The 14,463-nt window shown below is 36.3% G+C and overlaps 1 protein-coding gene across 2 annotated transcripts in view; it reads right to left on the reverse strand.

Moving 5' to 3' along the window:
- The window catches only part of PLA2R1 (phospholipase A2 receptor 1), a 145,422-nt gene that overhangs the window by 20,585 nt on the left and 110,374 nt on the right, over nucleotides 1–14,463 (reverse strand). For both annotated transcript variants that reach the window (XM_072612131.1, XM_072612130.1), the window contains 5 exons: nucleotides 12,900–13,057; nucleotides 9,709–9,773; nucleotides 9,331–9,434; nucleotides 7,013–7,152; nucleotides 329–446 (listed from right to left, as the gene is read on the reverse strand). In XM_072612131.1, coding sequence (XP_072468232.1) covers nucleotides 329–446; nucleotides 7,013–7,152; nucleotides 9,331–9,434; nucleotides 9,709–9,773; nucleotides 12,900–13,057 — 585 coding nt within the window. The remainder of the gene's footprint in view (nucleotides 1–328; nucleotides 447–7,012; nucleotides 7,153–9,330; nucleotides 9,435–9,708; nucleotides 9,774–12,899; nucleotides 13,058–14,463) is intronic.

The raw sequence follows: 14,463 nt of genomic DNA on the forward strand, positions 1-14,463 counted from the left end.
ATGATCATTGCTTAGAACAATGAATATTTATACAGTCCTGGTGATGCACTTATAACTTTCACCTTGAATGAGATTATTATTTTTAGAACAACACTGAGGATATTCAAATATTCATTTATTCAAAGAGTATTTATTAAACACCTAGTGTTTGCTAGGCACTGGGGATGCACAAAACCCAAAATAACTCTTGCCCTAAAGGAGTTTAAATTCCCCTTTTTTTTTTAATTGAGGAAGAGGAACATATACACAGAGAAGTAACTATACTAAAGTAAATGTGTAAAAGACAAACAATAGCTAATTTGGTAAAATTAAACTTTCAATGCAATACCTTGCTCTACTTCATTTTGAATGGAGGCAAGTGTTGCATCCTCTTCGGCACAGAAATTCTGAGCATTCTCCCAGGTCTTCAGATACCTTGGATCCTTTGGTATTTCCACTAGGAAGCACTTTGAACAAAATTTATTTTTAAGGCATTATTTCTTTCTCCTCTAATACACTTATTACCTGTGTGACCTTGGGCAAGTAACTCAACCTCTCAAGACCTCAGCAGTGAAATGGGTTGGCCTACATGGTCTCTGAGGTTCCTTTCTCTTCTAAACTTATGAATTTATGAGCATATGTTTTGACAGAAAATTGTTACTATAATTATTACCATAAAGATGGAAATTGTTAATACCAAATGTACTATATGACTTCTTAAAATGATCCTTGTAATGTCAGAATGTCAATAACGTCCTTACATTCTTATTCTTAAGATATTTACTCTTGATTAGATTGAACAGAGCCATACCTTAGGTTCTCCCTCTTCCCCAGGGATTTTACTTTGTGGAGGAGCCTGACTTAAGCTGAACTTCAGCTTCTAGTGTCCTTTCCCCCTTACATTGGGATTCATTGCACAAAGGTCAAACAGCCAGAATGAGGTGGCTTTCTTTGCCTGTATTGCCATGCATGGGCCACTAGAGTCATGATGAGACCTTACTACCTCATGCTGTCTTCTCCCCCTCTCCTTCTAACACTGTAAAAACTTTTTCAAGGAACTCCACTGGTTGGGAACTTCCAGTGTGGCAGATTTGCCACCCAGCTACCTCAGTTAAAGACTCATGGTTTTGATTTACGTCAGGATTTGACAAGTTTCAAAGACTCTGAAATATTCTGCAAACAGAAGCTCTAGAAATTTTCTTCATCTACCTGGGCAGTTATAGCTTCAACTTTTTAAAATTAGAAAATAACGGAAGAAAGACTGCAAAGAAGGTCAGACAAGCAAGAGAGTTTTGAAAGCTACAGGTTGACCTCATGATGTGAATGAAAATGAAAAAGCAAATTTGTGGATGATAGAGACACATTTTCATATACAATCCCTTTTCTCTATCATGTATATGCAAGTACCCATTGTCTTTGGTGTTCATTAGATTCAGAGTAAAATAAAAATTAATTTAAAAACTTTCTCTACTTACTCTGGTTCTCTAAGAAAGCCACGACAAAAGTCAGTAACCATCAGTGTTGTCGTTGATGTCTCAGAATAAGCACCAATTTTAATAATCAGAAGATCTAAGTTTGAGGTCTGGCTCTTGCAACTTTATGAGTGGGCAAGTTACAACCTCTCTGAGTCTCAGTTTTCCTATTTCTAAAATGAGGATAATGGTACTCGTTACTATAGAAGGTTTCTGTGCAAAGAGCTCTGCAAATCTTAAAACATTATATAAATGTCAGCTCTTCTTACAGTGCCTCTAGCTTTGTGTTCTTGGTAGCCATAAAGCACAAAGTACTTATGGTAATAATGGTGGAGGAGTTTGGGAACACTTCATTTCAACTACTGGAAAAAAAATCAAAAATGTTTGCATAGGATTTATGTTTTTATGACTGGCACCAAATTCCAACTGGGGCAACTTGCTAGCAAAATCCACCATGGCAGATTTAATATTGTAAAAACCATAGAAGAGAAACTGAGATTTTAAAAAATATCAAAACAAAATGAATTATTTCACTTTCATTAGAAAAAACTTTAAATGGAGGAAGAGTGTCATAAAATCAAATTTTTGGGACAATTTCCCACAGGTTAGGTATCATATCAGTAGATTAAGTATCATGGACATACAGCTGGGGTGATATGTCCAGCTGCTTCATATAACTTAGGCTACCCTTCCTAATGGTAGGATTTGCCTTGTCCTACCTACTCTTACTCCTTCCTTAGTCATTTCACAAGGTCTTCACATTGGTATTGACTAAGTATTCCAGCTCCATAAAGGTGGAAAATCTGCTAGTGAAAAGGTCACTTTTGCTGATAAGAAGAATAAAAGCTGAAAACATAGGATTTTATTGTTGACAAAGTACATTACATCTATCATCTCATTTCAATCTCACAGTAACTCTGGGAGATTGAGGGAGGCAGTACAAGTAACCTTATTCCAATTGTTTATAGATGAGCAAACTGAGACTCAATGACATTAAATGACTTGGTCTAAGTGGTAAGTATTGTGAGACAGTATTGTGTTCTGACTCTAAATCTAGTGGTTTTTCCATTACACCAGAAATCTACCCCATAGATGAGCCCTCCCAAGTAGCTTAACCCAGTTTTATCCCAAAGGGTACCCAAATGCTCATGGACCATGAAATGTTACCTACCACTATTTATCAGAGAGTGCTGACCTCACCTGAATTAGAGCTGTTAACCTAAAGAAGAAATTAATTCTTTCTGGCTCCTTGAAACTTCCAGGCACCTGAAACAACTAAATCAGTTTAAAGTCATTGTTTGTTTTTGTTTTTATTATTTTTTTAGTAAAAGATATCTTATTGGTTTCCTTTCTCTATGGTTCTATTTATCCATTTCAAATTGGTGGCATATGCTAGTTAGTAGAAAGTGATCACTTATTGCTGACTTTGCCTCATGTTCCACTATCTGACACCAGTGAACCTGACTAATATGGCCACATAAATTTCTCTGGGAAAAATACTCCATAGCCATCTTAACCAAGATTTGTCACCTGACTATGGCAGCAGTGTCTCACATCGCTTCTCCAAATCTATGCTATACAATATTTTCTAAAAGTGATGAGGTATTTTCATTTATAATGAAAACTAAGCCACAGAACAAAGCATAATATCCTTGTGTCTAAGCTGGGATGAATGGTGTGAACATCTGTGATTCACTTTGCAGATGTTACTGTGAATTGAAGACAACTTCTATTTTAAGACATCTCCTTCAAACAAAATATTTTATTAAACAGAAGAAAATGCTTAAAAAATATGCAGGGTATGAAACCAATTAATGGCTGGATTGCAAACTCTGTGGTCCATATTAACAAAGAATCAGAGCTTAGCTAGAGATCTTAAGAACCATAAATAAAAAAGTAACAAAGGAAAAGTAAAGTCTATCTTGAGAAAGGAATGGTTAGAATTGTTCGGTGCCCTCCTTCCCTGCACAAAGAATCCTTGTGTCTAAATGTGGGCCTTTGTTTCTGAAATAAAACCCAACTCCCAAGGAGCAAGTACCTTAATACTTTTCCTTCTGGGTGAATGCTGGTCAAATTGCTTTTGTAAAGGATTTCCATTAGAATGTTTTATACCATTAAAGAGGAGTTTTGTAGGCTCTCTGAAATGCTGGGAAAAGACACCAACCCTAACCATCTCATGTCTCAGTTATCATATCTATAGAGGACAAATAATCTCCTAGGAGTCAGTGGAAAAACATTGATAAGCATGATTCCAAAGTATTGGACAGATATATAATATAGCAGGGATATTTTTTTTGGAGAAGGAGCTCTTGTAATCACATCATATAATCAATAGTTATTCATAAAGTCAATTTTGAATTATTAATGTAAAACTTTTACCTAGCATGATTTGGAGATAAAATTATGAAAATAATTTATTTTTTTTGTTTAGTTGACCTAAAGAAGAAAATTGGTTTCTCCAAATCCATAGCTCTTTTAAAGAGTATTTTGGACATGTTTGAACTCTGTTGCTTCAGAAATGCAGTATGTTCTTATACTGTTGAACTTTTGTTTGGATTTATTCCAAATGAATTAATAACTGGAGGCTAAAGCCTCTTTTCTTTACCAATGCCATCTCCAAATTTCACCCAGGAAGATAATAGCATAGAATAATTATCATTTTGAAAGTTTAGTTATGGGCTTGAACTGAGTAAAAAATGTCTGGTTAAATATGGCAACTGCTATGGCTTTAATTAAGAATAATGTCTCATTACAAGTAATTGGGGAAAATATTATATTGAAAATGGGAAAAAAACCAAAATGAGCTGAACAGCTAAAAAAAAGACTAATGCCTCCAAAAGTAATATCAGTGGTTTGAAGAGAGCACAAAGGGAAGAGCCTCCACACAGGACAGATATGAATGGGCTGCAATTTACATCTCTATGGGGTATACCCACCTTGATGAGATCACTGATCCATTTAAAGTATTTTGAGTACTTGAAAAAGGATGAAGTACAAGCTAAACACTAGAAAGTGACTTGAACTGGTACTTCTGGGCTACCTTTCTTCTTTCCTCAATATGTGACTCTAGGATATTTATTTCTTTGTTTTTTTTCACTACCTCTAAAGTCAGACTTGGATTTTCATCATCTACTTGGCATCCTACACAGTCTGATACTCTATATATAGATTAAAAAAAAAAATGAAGCTGTTTGCATGGGCAGCTAGGTTGTACAGTGGATAGCACACACATCCTGGACTCATAAAGTACTGAGTTCAAATGTGACCTCAGACACTTACTAGCTGTGTGACCCTGGATAAGTCATTGAATTTCTGTCTGCTTCCATTTCCCCAACTATAAAATAGGGATAATAATAGCACTTACCTCCCAGGGTTGTTGTAAGAATCAAGTGAAACCATATTGTAAAGTACTTAGAATAGTACTTGGCAAGTAGTAAGTATTTAATAAATTTTTGTTATCTTTCCTTTCCCTTCCACCATTAGATTGTGAGCTCCCTGAGAGCAGGAACTGTCTTACCATTTTTTTTTTTTTTGGTATGCCCAGTGCTTAGCCCAGAGCCTGACATATAGTTAAATGTTTAATAAATCTTTATTGACTGACTGAAACTGTCAGTTTGCACTGGTGGTGTTGTTAAGTCATTTCCTACTCTTTGGGGCTTTCTTGGCAAAGACATTAGAGTGATTCGCCATTTCATTCTCTAGCTCATTTTACAGATGAGGCTGAGGTAAAGAGAGTTAAGTGACTTGCCCAGGGTCACACAGCTAGTGAGTGTCTGAGGCTAGATTTGAATTCACGCAGATGAGTCTTCATGATGTCCGAAGCCCTTACAGTCCTTTACAAATTTGCTCTTCAATTGTTCCAAATTTGTATATCTGAGAAGGTACAGTTTTCCTAAGTATGACTAAAAACAGGTTAATATCACACTAAGACAAAAATGAATCTCAGAACACAGAAATTGAGAGTGGGAAAATCCTTAGTGACCAAGTAATCCATACACAAAAGGAAGCCACTCTACAGCATGTTCAGTAAAAGGCAACTCAACCACTGTTGAAGACTTCCAGGCAGGGAGAACCAGCTGCCTCTCCAGGCAGCCAATCGCACAGCTTTAATTGTTGGGAAGTTTTTCTAACATCAAACCTAAATCTGTCTCTTTGGAATTTCCATGCATCATTCCTGGTTATGCTCTGAATGAACGTAATCCCTCTTCCATAGGTCAGCCCTTTAAAAGCTTGAAGACAACAACCACATTCCCTCCTAATTCTTTTCCTCTCCAAGGTAAACATGACCCATTCTTTCAATGGATCCTCAAAGCCCTTCATTATCCCATCCTGATTGTCCTGCTTTGAACACTCTCAGGCTTATCAGCATCCTTAAATTGTGGTGTCTAGAACTGAGCCTAATATTTCAATGAAGTCTATTCCTGGAAGCTTTGCCCCTCAACCAGCCCAATGTGACTTGAGTTTTTATTCTTTATTTCTGGCTCCTAAATTACATGTTGAATCATATCGAGCTTACAGCTCACTAAAACCACTAAAGATCTTTCAGTTTATAACTTAATGGTGTCAACTGCTAAATTCTTCATACTGTAATTTAAATTGAATTTGAAGCTCAAATGATAGGGAGTAATTGTTTACTCTGATTCTGTGAGGTCATTGAGATCAGCCATATGTGTCTAACATTGTACCACGGAGCTGGTTGGACCATGAGTAAGAACCCATGACGATAATGGCTAGATTTTTCAAATAAACAGTAGAAGAAAAATTAGAGGAAAGAACCAGATACTATTTCAATTAACAGCATGTATTCTGTTAATTTAATACTCTGAAACACAGGGATCATGATTTTTGGGGGGTTTCTAAATTATCAAAATAACAAATAGTTAAACGATTATAACTCCTGGCATTCATGGTAGCAGCTTCCACCTACGGCCCATAGAATAATTTATAAAAACTAGGTATGACTGTGGGGATAGAGGAACTATTCAGGAGTTAATTAAGCAGTCTATGAAATCACAACTCTAAGGTAACAAAATAAGCCCTACTGGTAAATCTTTCATTTATTTCAGTTTGCATGGAGATTCAAAACTTTGTGAGGCTTGAGACTGATCTGAAAAATCAAAGACAATTATGTCTCAGTTCATAATATGTTCCCAACACAATAGTGGGCCCAGACCCAGAAGACACAGAAGAAATGGAGGATGCAGCCTGTGTCCTGGAGGAGTTTCGTTTTGTCTCAAGGTAAAGCTCATACGTATAAAACAACTGAAAAGCAAGTTTACAGGGGCACAAATGAATGTCAGCCATATTAACAGATTATATAAAGCTAGGAGGTGTGCAAGAGGAGAGGGGTAAATAAGACTGCTGAATCCTCATCCTAAATGTTTGCATGGAGGTAGGAGCATAACCTGGAAAATTGTCAAGTAGGCTGAATGCCAAAAATTAACTTCCCATTTCCTACTCAGAGCTTTTGATCTTGAAAGTCATATTAATTTCTTTTTTACTTTCCCAAAATGGAAACTTATTTTACAGAAAAATAACTCACCACTTGAAATCAAGTTTACCTTATAGTCAAAGTACAGCCATCCTTTAGGACACAATCCATGTTGCTTTGGTATATCTCGCTCTTTCTCTATAACCCATATTTTTTTACGCTTACAAATACTAGACATGGGAACAGAGCAATCTTCATTACTCCAGAGTCCTTGGAAAGGGAAAAATTAAAAAAAAATTAGAAAGGGCTCGAAAATATTGCTGATTCAACCACCCCTTCAACAGATGCTATGGCTAGCTATAGTTTGCTCATTCTAAAATTTATTTTTCATTCTAGCAACTGAACTATAATTAACGGCTTGTCATATGTTTTTCAAGCAGTACTGGCTAACGAAACCACACTGTATGTACATGAATATTTTGCAAAGGTAAAGAACATGGTTTTCAAAAAGGGGGACCTGGTTGACACCATGTGAATATTTGGCTCATGAAGGAAAGAGAACAGTTATCTCTTTCACATTGTGACTTTTCCCTTTGCGATTTTGACATATCATGGGTTGGCCTAAGAAATTAAACAGGAATTTTTTGGAAGTTTTGCAAAAGTCATAAGATGATGCAGGAAGGCCAGAAGACAACAAAAACTTTGGAAACTCAGAAATACACAAAACATATGTATAATATTGTAAAATATCAACATATTTTATACTTTAACATCATAGTAATTCAGACTTCTTTTCTGGTACAAAGGGAGGGCCAAAGCATTTCATGAGGATTCTCCAGATATGAAGGGATATGGAAGGGATAACTTTACTATATTTTGTTACACTAACAGTTTTGTTTAGAAATGTTTAGTTTTGACAGGAAGGGAAAGAACAAAATGAGAAGATTGCTTAATAACTTGAGAATTTTGTAGTAAAGAAGTTTCCAAAAGAATAGATTGTGTGGGGTATAACTTTCAACTTTATAATTGTGACATTCTGAAACTATTACTACTTACTATACAGAAACTGGGTAGGAAAAAGTCAAACTTCTTAGCAAAGACTATTGGGTAGCACACACACACACACACACACTCACTCACACACACACACACACTCACTCACACAAAACCCTCTTATTTCTATCCAACCACCTTGTCATTTGTAAGAAACTAGATTTTCTAGGTGGGTATTTTCATGGGTTTGAAGAAGGATTTCTAAGCAGAGGATTAGATCTAACACGACACAGACTGCTTGAAGCCGAACCCCCCATGGCTGGCAGCGCCTGCCAATTGCACAGGACAAGTTCAGCACCTTGGTGTCAGCAATGTGAGCCAGAAGGAATTCATGGTTTTGAAAGGGGAGACCTCATTCTTTTCTTGTTTAGACTAGCCTCTGTATTCCCAAACTAGCTTTCTGTAGTCTGTTGTGACACCTGCTGGTAAACTCAAGCTGGCTCATCACAAGGCCTTTCCTTTTCTAAATGTATCCAGGGGAAGAAACTCAGGCATCTTTTATCACGTGGGCTTCTTTTCTTCTGCACCTCCTGACATTTGGTCACCAGGTTAGCATCAAGCTGGATCCCCTCTCAGGGTCAATGGAAATGCTCCCATTTATTGATTAGAAAGGAGGAAGGGAATGCTGTAAAAGCAATGCAGTTTCCAAACAATCTCAGGAAAGTGTCATGTAATTTGCCACAGAATCTAAGTAAGCCTGATGGTAATAACAGAAACTGACTTTGTCTTTCTTTTTATAAACAGTGGATGTTAACACGGTTAAGTTGGGAATGAATTATTTTTAATTAAGTGGGAATGTAATGCTATAAGTAATCATAACAACAAATTGACAAGAAGCTTACACAGCCAAAACAAAGCCACCTGGGAAATAAAATATATTATTTATCTTAAGATAAAGCATTACTAAACACAAGGTGCAATAGGCCAAATAAGAGTTAATGACAGACCCTTAACAAGAGGACATGGACACATTTTCTCAAATCCAATTTCCCTCAAATGCAAACATTCAAATAAACTCACAAATGCTAAACCTCTAGCCAACGGATTTTCATCTACCAAGAATAATGATTGAAAATGGATGCCAAGGGCCTGTTGCTTCAAAGAGCAAAGCCCACAATGGGTAATTTTTTAAAATCAGTCTCAGTAGGCTGCTTCATTTTTTGCTGCTACCCTAGTCCACAAGAAAAGTTACCAAGTTGTAAACAAATTACAAGATGATCATATAGCCAACACCATCAGTGTGTAGACTTATAAAGAGAAGCAAATTAATTTGGAAAAAAAACCCTACCGCTACCACACCCCTAAATGCTATTGATGTAACAAAAAATAGTTCTTAAGCAACCTTGCAAATTATTAATTTATGAAAAATGCCCCCTAAAAGATAAGCAAAAAGACCTGTTTTGGATGAAATGAAGCCACATCTTTGACTCTGATTATTCACAGATCTTTGTCCTCCATCATCCCAGTTCTGGTATATTAATGGTGAGCCATCTCTCCAACTGTAAGGAAATTAAAAAAAATAAAGCCCATATCCCTCTTTTATTCTGCATACTCATCTCTTCACATTATCCTTGGGATCTGGGGTAGGGAGGTGAATCAAGGTCAGAATGTTCCCTTTAACTGACACAATGTCTTTTTTCTAGGGAGAATGAGCCTGTAAGCAATAAATTATGATTGAGAGACATGTTATGCACTGATCACACAGATTGGTTTAATCATTCTGAAAATCAAGTCTGTCAATGAGAATTAAATACAATTAAATGCAAATCATACTGAAATCCATCGTCAGGTCTGTCTTCACGGAGCCCAATCCACCAATTTGTATTATTCTTAGATAGCTGGCAAAAAAGAAAACAAAGGAAAAACCAGGTTAGTATTTATTTGTTCTTTGTTATCTTATCCAATTATCTAGAAAAAATGACCATGTCTACCACTTTAAGAAAATTTAGACTTTTGTTACCTTAAAATATCTCATATTCATGATGAAAGGAAATAGTAACCAATAAACCTAAATAATCACAGTTCTCTCCTCACTGCAAAAGAATCTTTCACCAACAAATAAGGATCACATATTCAAGAGTAAAGTTTCCAACTCCAAGAAAGGTCTTAAGATGTAAAAGTACAAATCACAGTAAAGATGGAATACTAGCTTGCTTTCTCTTTGACTGAAATTAAGTTTCTATTTTCCCAGGGATGTTGATTGGATAAAGGTTAAAAAACCACTGAAGAGCAAAAGATCACTGTTATAACTAACAATATTACCTTCTCCATTCAAATAAAAGGTCAGAGAATGCAAAAAGTCCCCATTATAAAGTTACCAATGGTTTGCCAACTGACTCATGTATTTGATGGATTTTATATCAGCATTTCTTAATGGTCAAGATGTACAGAGCTAAGCATAAAAAGCAATATATTTCATTTCAAAGAAAATTTCAGTGCTAGAATTGTAACCCAGGAAATTGAAGCTCTCTCTTTCCCTATATTCTAAAGTCTGCACACCCAGTAACAACTTTCAGGGAGTCTTTATGCCTTAAAAAGTCAACATACAGACAGCATCCCAAAACACAATACAGTGGGAACTTAGCACATTTATTAGCTGATGGTTCATGCCACACATCTTCCTTCTGACAGTTCTTTTTTTTCTTTTTACAATTGGAGCATTGGCTTGAGGATCTTTAAGTTGGTGTGGAAAACAAGTATTTACCAATCTACTCCCTGTTGGGCTTTTTCAATACAGCTTTTCAGTTGCTGAAAGAGTGGGAGACAAAATAATGACTCACTCTTTCTCTTGATGAAAGGTCTATGGATAACATGAGAAAACATTTAGTTAAAACTGTTCTCTTTATCAGCCTTTGGAGGGGTTTTGTCCTGTTTGTTCATATAAAGGTTGGGTCTGGTCATGCAACTACCTTTTGTTGTTGTTTCTTTGCATTGTTACAATTCTAAGAACTATTTAAGTGGGAGAGGTACACAACTGACAAGTAAAAAAGAGCAACACCATGAAAATTTGCCCTGCTTCTGCTTTCTGAGATGTTAAAGGTCCTCTGTGTTTTAATCCTTTCTCTAGGGAGAATGTGGCTCCATCTTATTTTACCACTCCAATAGGGATTAACAAAATGAGGAATCTCTTTATTTTTGGACCTTGCACACCAATTTAAGTGGTCAAACAGCTTAAAAAATGAAAAAAAAAAAGCCCAACCCTATTACTAACAGGAAAAAAGATGCTTTAGGAAATTGAATGTGCACAGCAACTACAGATTTGATACTACCTAAATGAAACCAGGCTATCTCATGCCTCTAATAGTAACAAGGGCTTGGGTTAAGACAGCCAGCTGGTAGTTAGCTGAATATGCTAGATGCTGCAAGGTCAATCTGGTATACAGATGGAAAGGTCAAAGCCTGAGAAAGTGGTGGTAGTCCCTGTTAGGTTCCTGGGACTTCCCAATTCAACTGGATTTTCTGTTTATTTCCACCAACCCCACTGATTGTGAGATTAGGGGTGGGGGAGGAAATTTATAGGCTCATCAAATCATACACTCATGGTTTTTGCGGTAAAAGGGCAAAAAGGGCCTTAGAGTTCTTCTAGGCTAATCCTTTTATTTTGAAGAGGAGGAAACTGAATTATGACAAGTCAAGTGACTTGACCCTTAAAGTCACATAGGCACTAAGTGACAGTCCCAGGATTCAAACTCAGGTCCTGCGACTCCAAATTCAGTGATGGCAAATTTAGTGTTCTTTCCACTGTACCAAGTCAACTGTGAGAAGAGAGTAAGAGGAAATAGTAAGGAATGGTTGCCAGGACACTGTGGAAAGTCTTAGAGGAAAGCTTAATCTTTGTCAGAAAGATTAAGATGGCCCCTTTATTAGCAGAATGATGAGGAAAGCCCAGAAACTTGTTCAATGTCACACAGGGATTATGTGGCAGAGATAGACTCCAAAGTCTGTATCTTTTCTACTGTACTATAATATATTTGATATTAAATATTACTTGATCAGGAATATAATTATAACCTCCTGCTGGTCTTAAAAGTTCATGGTATTATGCCTTTCTTCTCCCTTTCTCTCTGTTCCTTTCCCTTTTTATAGGCCAAGTCTCTCAATCTCACCTGGGATGGAAGAATCCATTGCTAGGTATGGAAGTTTTTCTGACCTGGATTGGTTCATGCCTCATTAGGCCACCCAGTAGACCACCACTTATGTAGGCTCCCCATATTTGTGCTAGATTTGGTGGGGACACCCTCCTGCAGCTTGTCGGAACTCCCAAACATAAGACCTCAACCTCCTTCAGCAGCAGGGATTACTGGAGAGAGCCACCATGTATGGACAAGGTATTATTCCTTGATCAATTATTATAAAATAGTATGAAAGTGCTAGATCTGGAAAGGATCCTGCAAGACCACCTAGTTTCTCCTTCTGCCTTCAGGCAGAAATGTATATAAAAAACATAGATGAAAGATGAGGCTTTATTTCATTTTCAAAGGTTTCTAAAGACAAAAGCCACAACCTCCTTTGGTAATCCTTTTTCCTGTTCAACAACTCTCATGTTCTTCTCCTCAACCAGTCCAAGTTCTTAATCCTATGGTTTAAACCCATTATTTTTCTGTCTTTAGTGGAAAAGAGGAATTGCTAGTCACCACCTGCTGTACATGAACTCTGTATAACTTGAAAGCCTGGGAAGCAGGTGACTTTAATTAAAGAATAAACTTTGCAAAAGCAAAATCCCTGCTTCTTTAGCAACATTCCTGTTAATCAAGAATGAAGGAAAATGAAATGAATGACATCCACATGCCAAGGTCAATTATCTTGCCTTCTCAATCTCTCTAATAGAAGATTAAAAATATGACCATGTTTTCTGGAGAGTTTCAAGAAAGGTCTGAAATCAACATGGAAATGTCTCAAAGAATACGGAGTGAGCTAATGTTAAAAATCTTCAAGGTTATTGTGTAGAAATTGTATCTGATTACCATTTTTATTCTGCTGTGGATAAATTCTTGTTCAAGTGGAGAATGAATGGTGAGTATATCACTGCGGAGCCAACCACAGACAAATTCAAAACTTGCCCACTCAGAAGGATCACTATGAAAAAGATATTCAGTCCCTTGATGGAAAAGCCATGGTTCATCTAAAACAGAAATTTTAAAAATTATGTCAGAAGATGTACCATATATTCGAAAGAAGGCATAGTCGTAGATTGACTCTAAGATTGTCAAAGAGTTTTCTTTTTAAAGGCCTAAACCTCTCATTTTCTTGAAAAAAGTTTTGTTGACATTTAAAATTTTTACAGTAAGTCCTTTCTGGATTAGCTCCCCTCGACTGCCCTGAAATGAATCCTCCTTTTCAATAATGAAAATGTCAGGCCAAAACAACCAATAGTGACTACATCTCAAAATGCAGGTAGCATTCTTTTCCGGTAGTTGCTGATCCCTTACCTAGAACAGGGAGGTATATTTCACTATCTGTTCTCTGGGACCAAAAGTAGAGGGTAATTACTTAACAGTTTCTCTTCCATTTATTTTTTTCATTTCAATGACTATAATTGTACATATTGTTCTTCAGGTTTTGCTTATTTCATTCTACAGTGGTTTACATAAATCATCCCGTGTTTCTTTGAATTCTTCGTATTTTTGTCTTGCTGCACAATAATATTCCATTACCCTGATGTAACACAATTTATTTAGTTGTTCCCTAATCAATGGACTCCCTCTTTGGCTCTAGGTTTTTGGATCAAGATTATGGAAACTTAGTGATAATCTAATCAGATCTCTTTATTTTAGTTCTCCTAAGAATATTTGGGGATATATTAGACATTTCTTTCTGTCTCAGGGCTCCTTGGTTACAGATCCAGTAGTGGTATTTCTGGGTCAAAGAGTACATACAATTTAATCTTGCATAATTCCAAACTGTTTTCTGGAGCAGGAGGACCAATTCACAGATGTAACAGTGTATTCATGTTCCTGTCTTCCTATAGCTTCTCCAACACAGATGGTTTCTATTTTTTCTCATTCTTTCTAATTTTCTGGGTGTGAAGTAAAACATAACAGGTGTTTTAATTTGTATTTGTCTTACCATTAATGATTTGAAACATATTTTCATATGACTTGATAGTTTGCTATCCTTTTGAAAACTCTTCATATCTTTTACCACTTAACTTTGGGGAATGGCTCTTATTTTCTATATTTGTGTCTATTTCCTTCATACCTATGCAAATTGTTCATTTTCCTTAATCATTTACTACTACTACTACTACTACTATTACCAATACTGCTGCTACTACTACTACCACACACCCATCCACACCAATTAGTCTTTAAAAGGCAAACAGTATAATAGCATCTCAATACCATTTTTTTGACAACAGTTTTGAGAGGAAGGAAGTACAGGTCCCATTTTTAAAGATGAAACTGAAACTCAGAGTAGTGAAAAGACTTGCCACGATCATCAAGCCAGGACTCAAATCCAGTTCTAACTTCAAGCCTAATACTCATTTTATGAATCATTTCTTGTTGTTAAATCACAAATCATAAAAAA

This window comes from Notamacropus eugenii, chromosome 5 (genome assembly GCF_028372415.1).
Source record: "Notamacropus eugenii isolate mMacEug1 chromosome 5, mMacEug1.pri_v2, whole genome shotgun sequence".
Lineage (NCBI taxonomy): Eukaryota > Metazoa > Chordata > Mammalia > Diprotodontia > Macropodidae > Notamacropus > Notamacropus eugenii.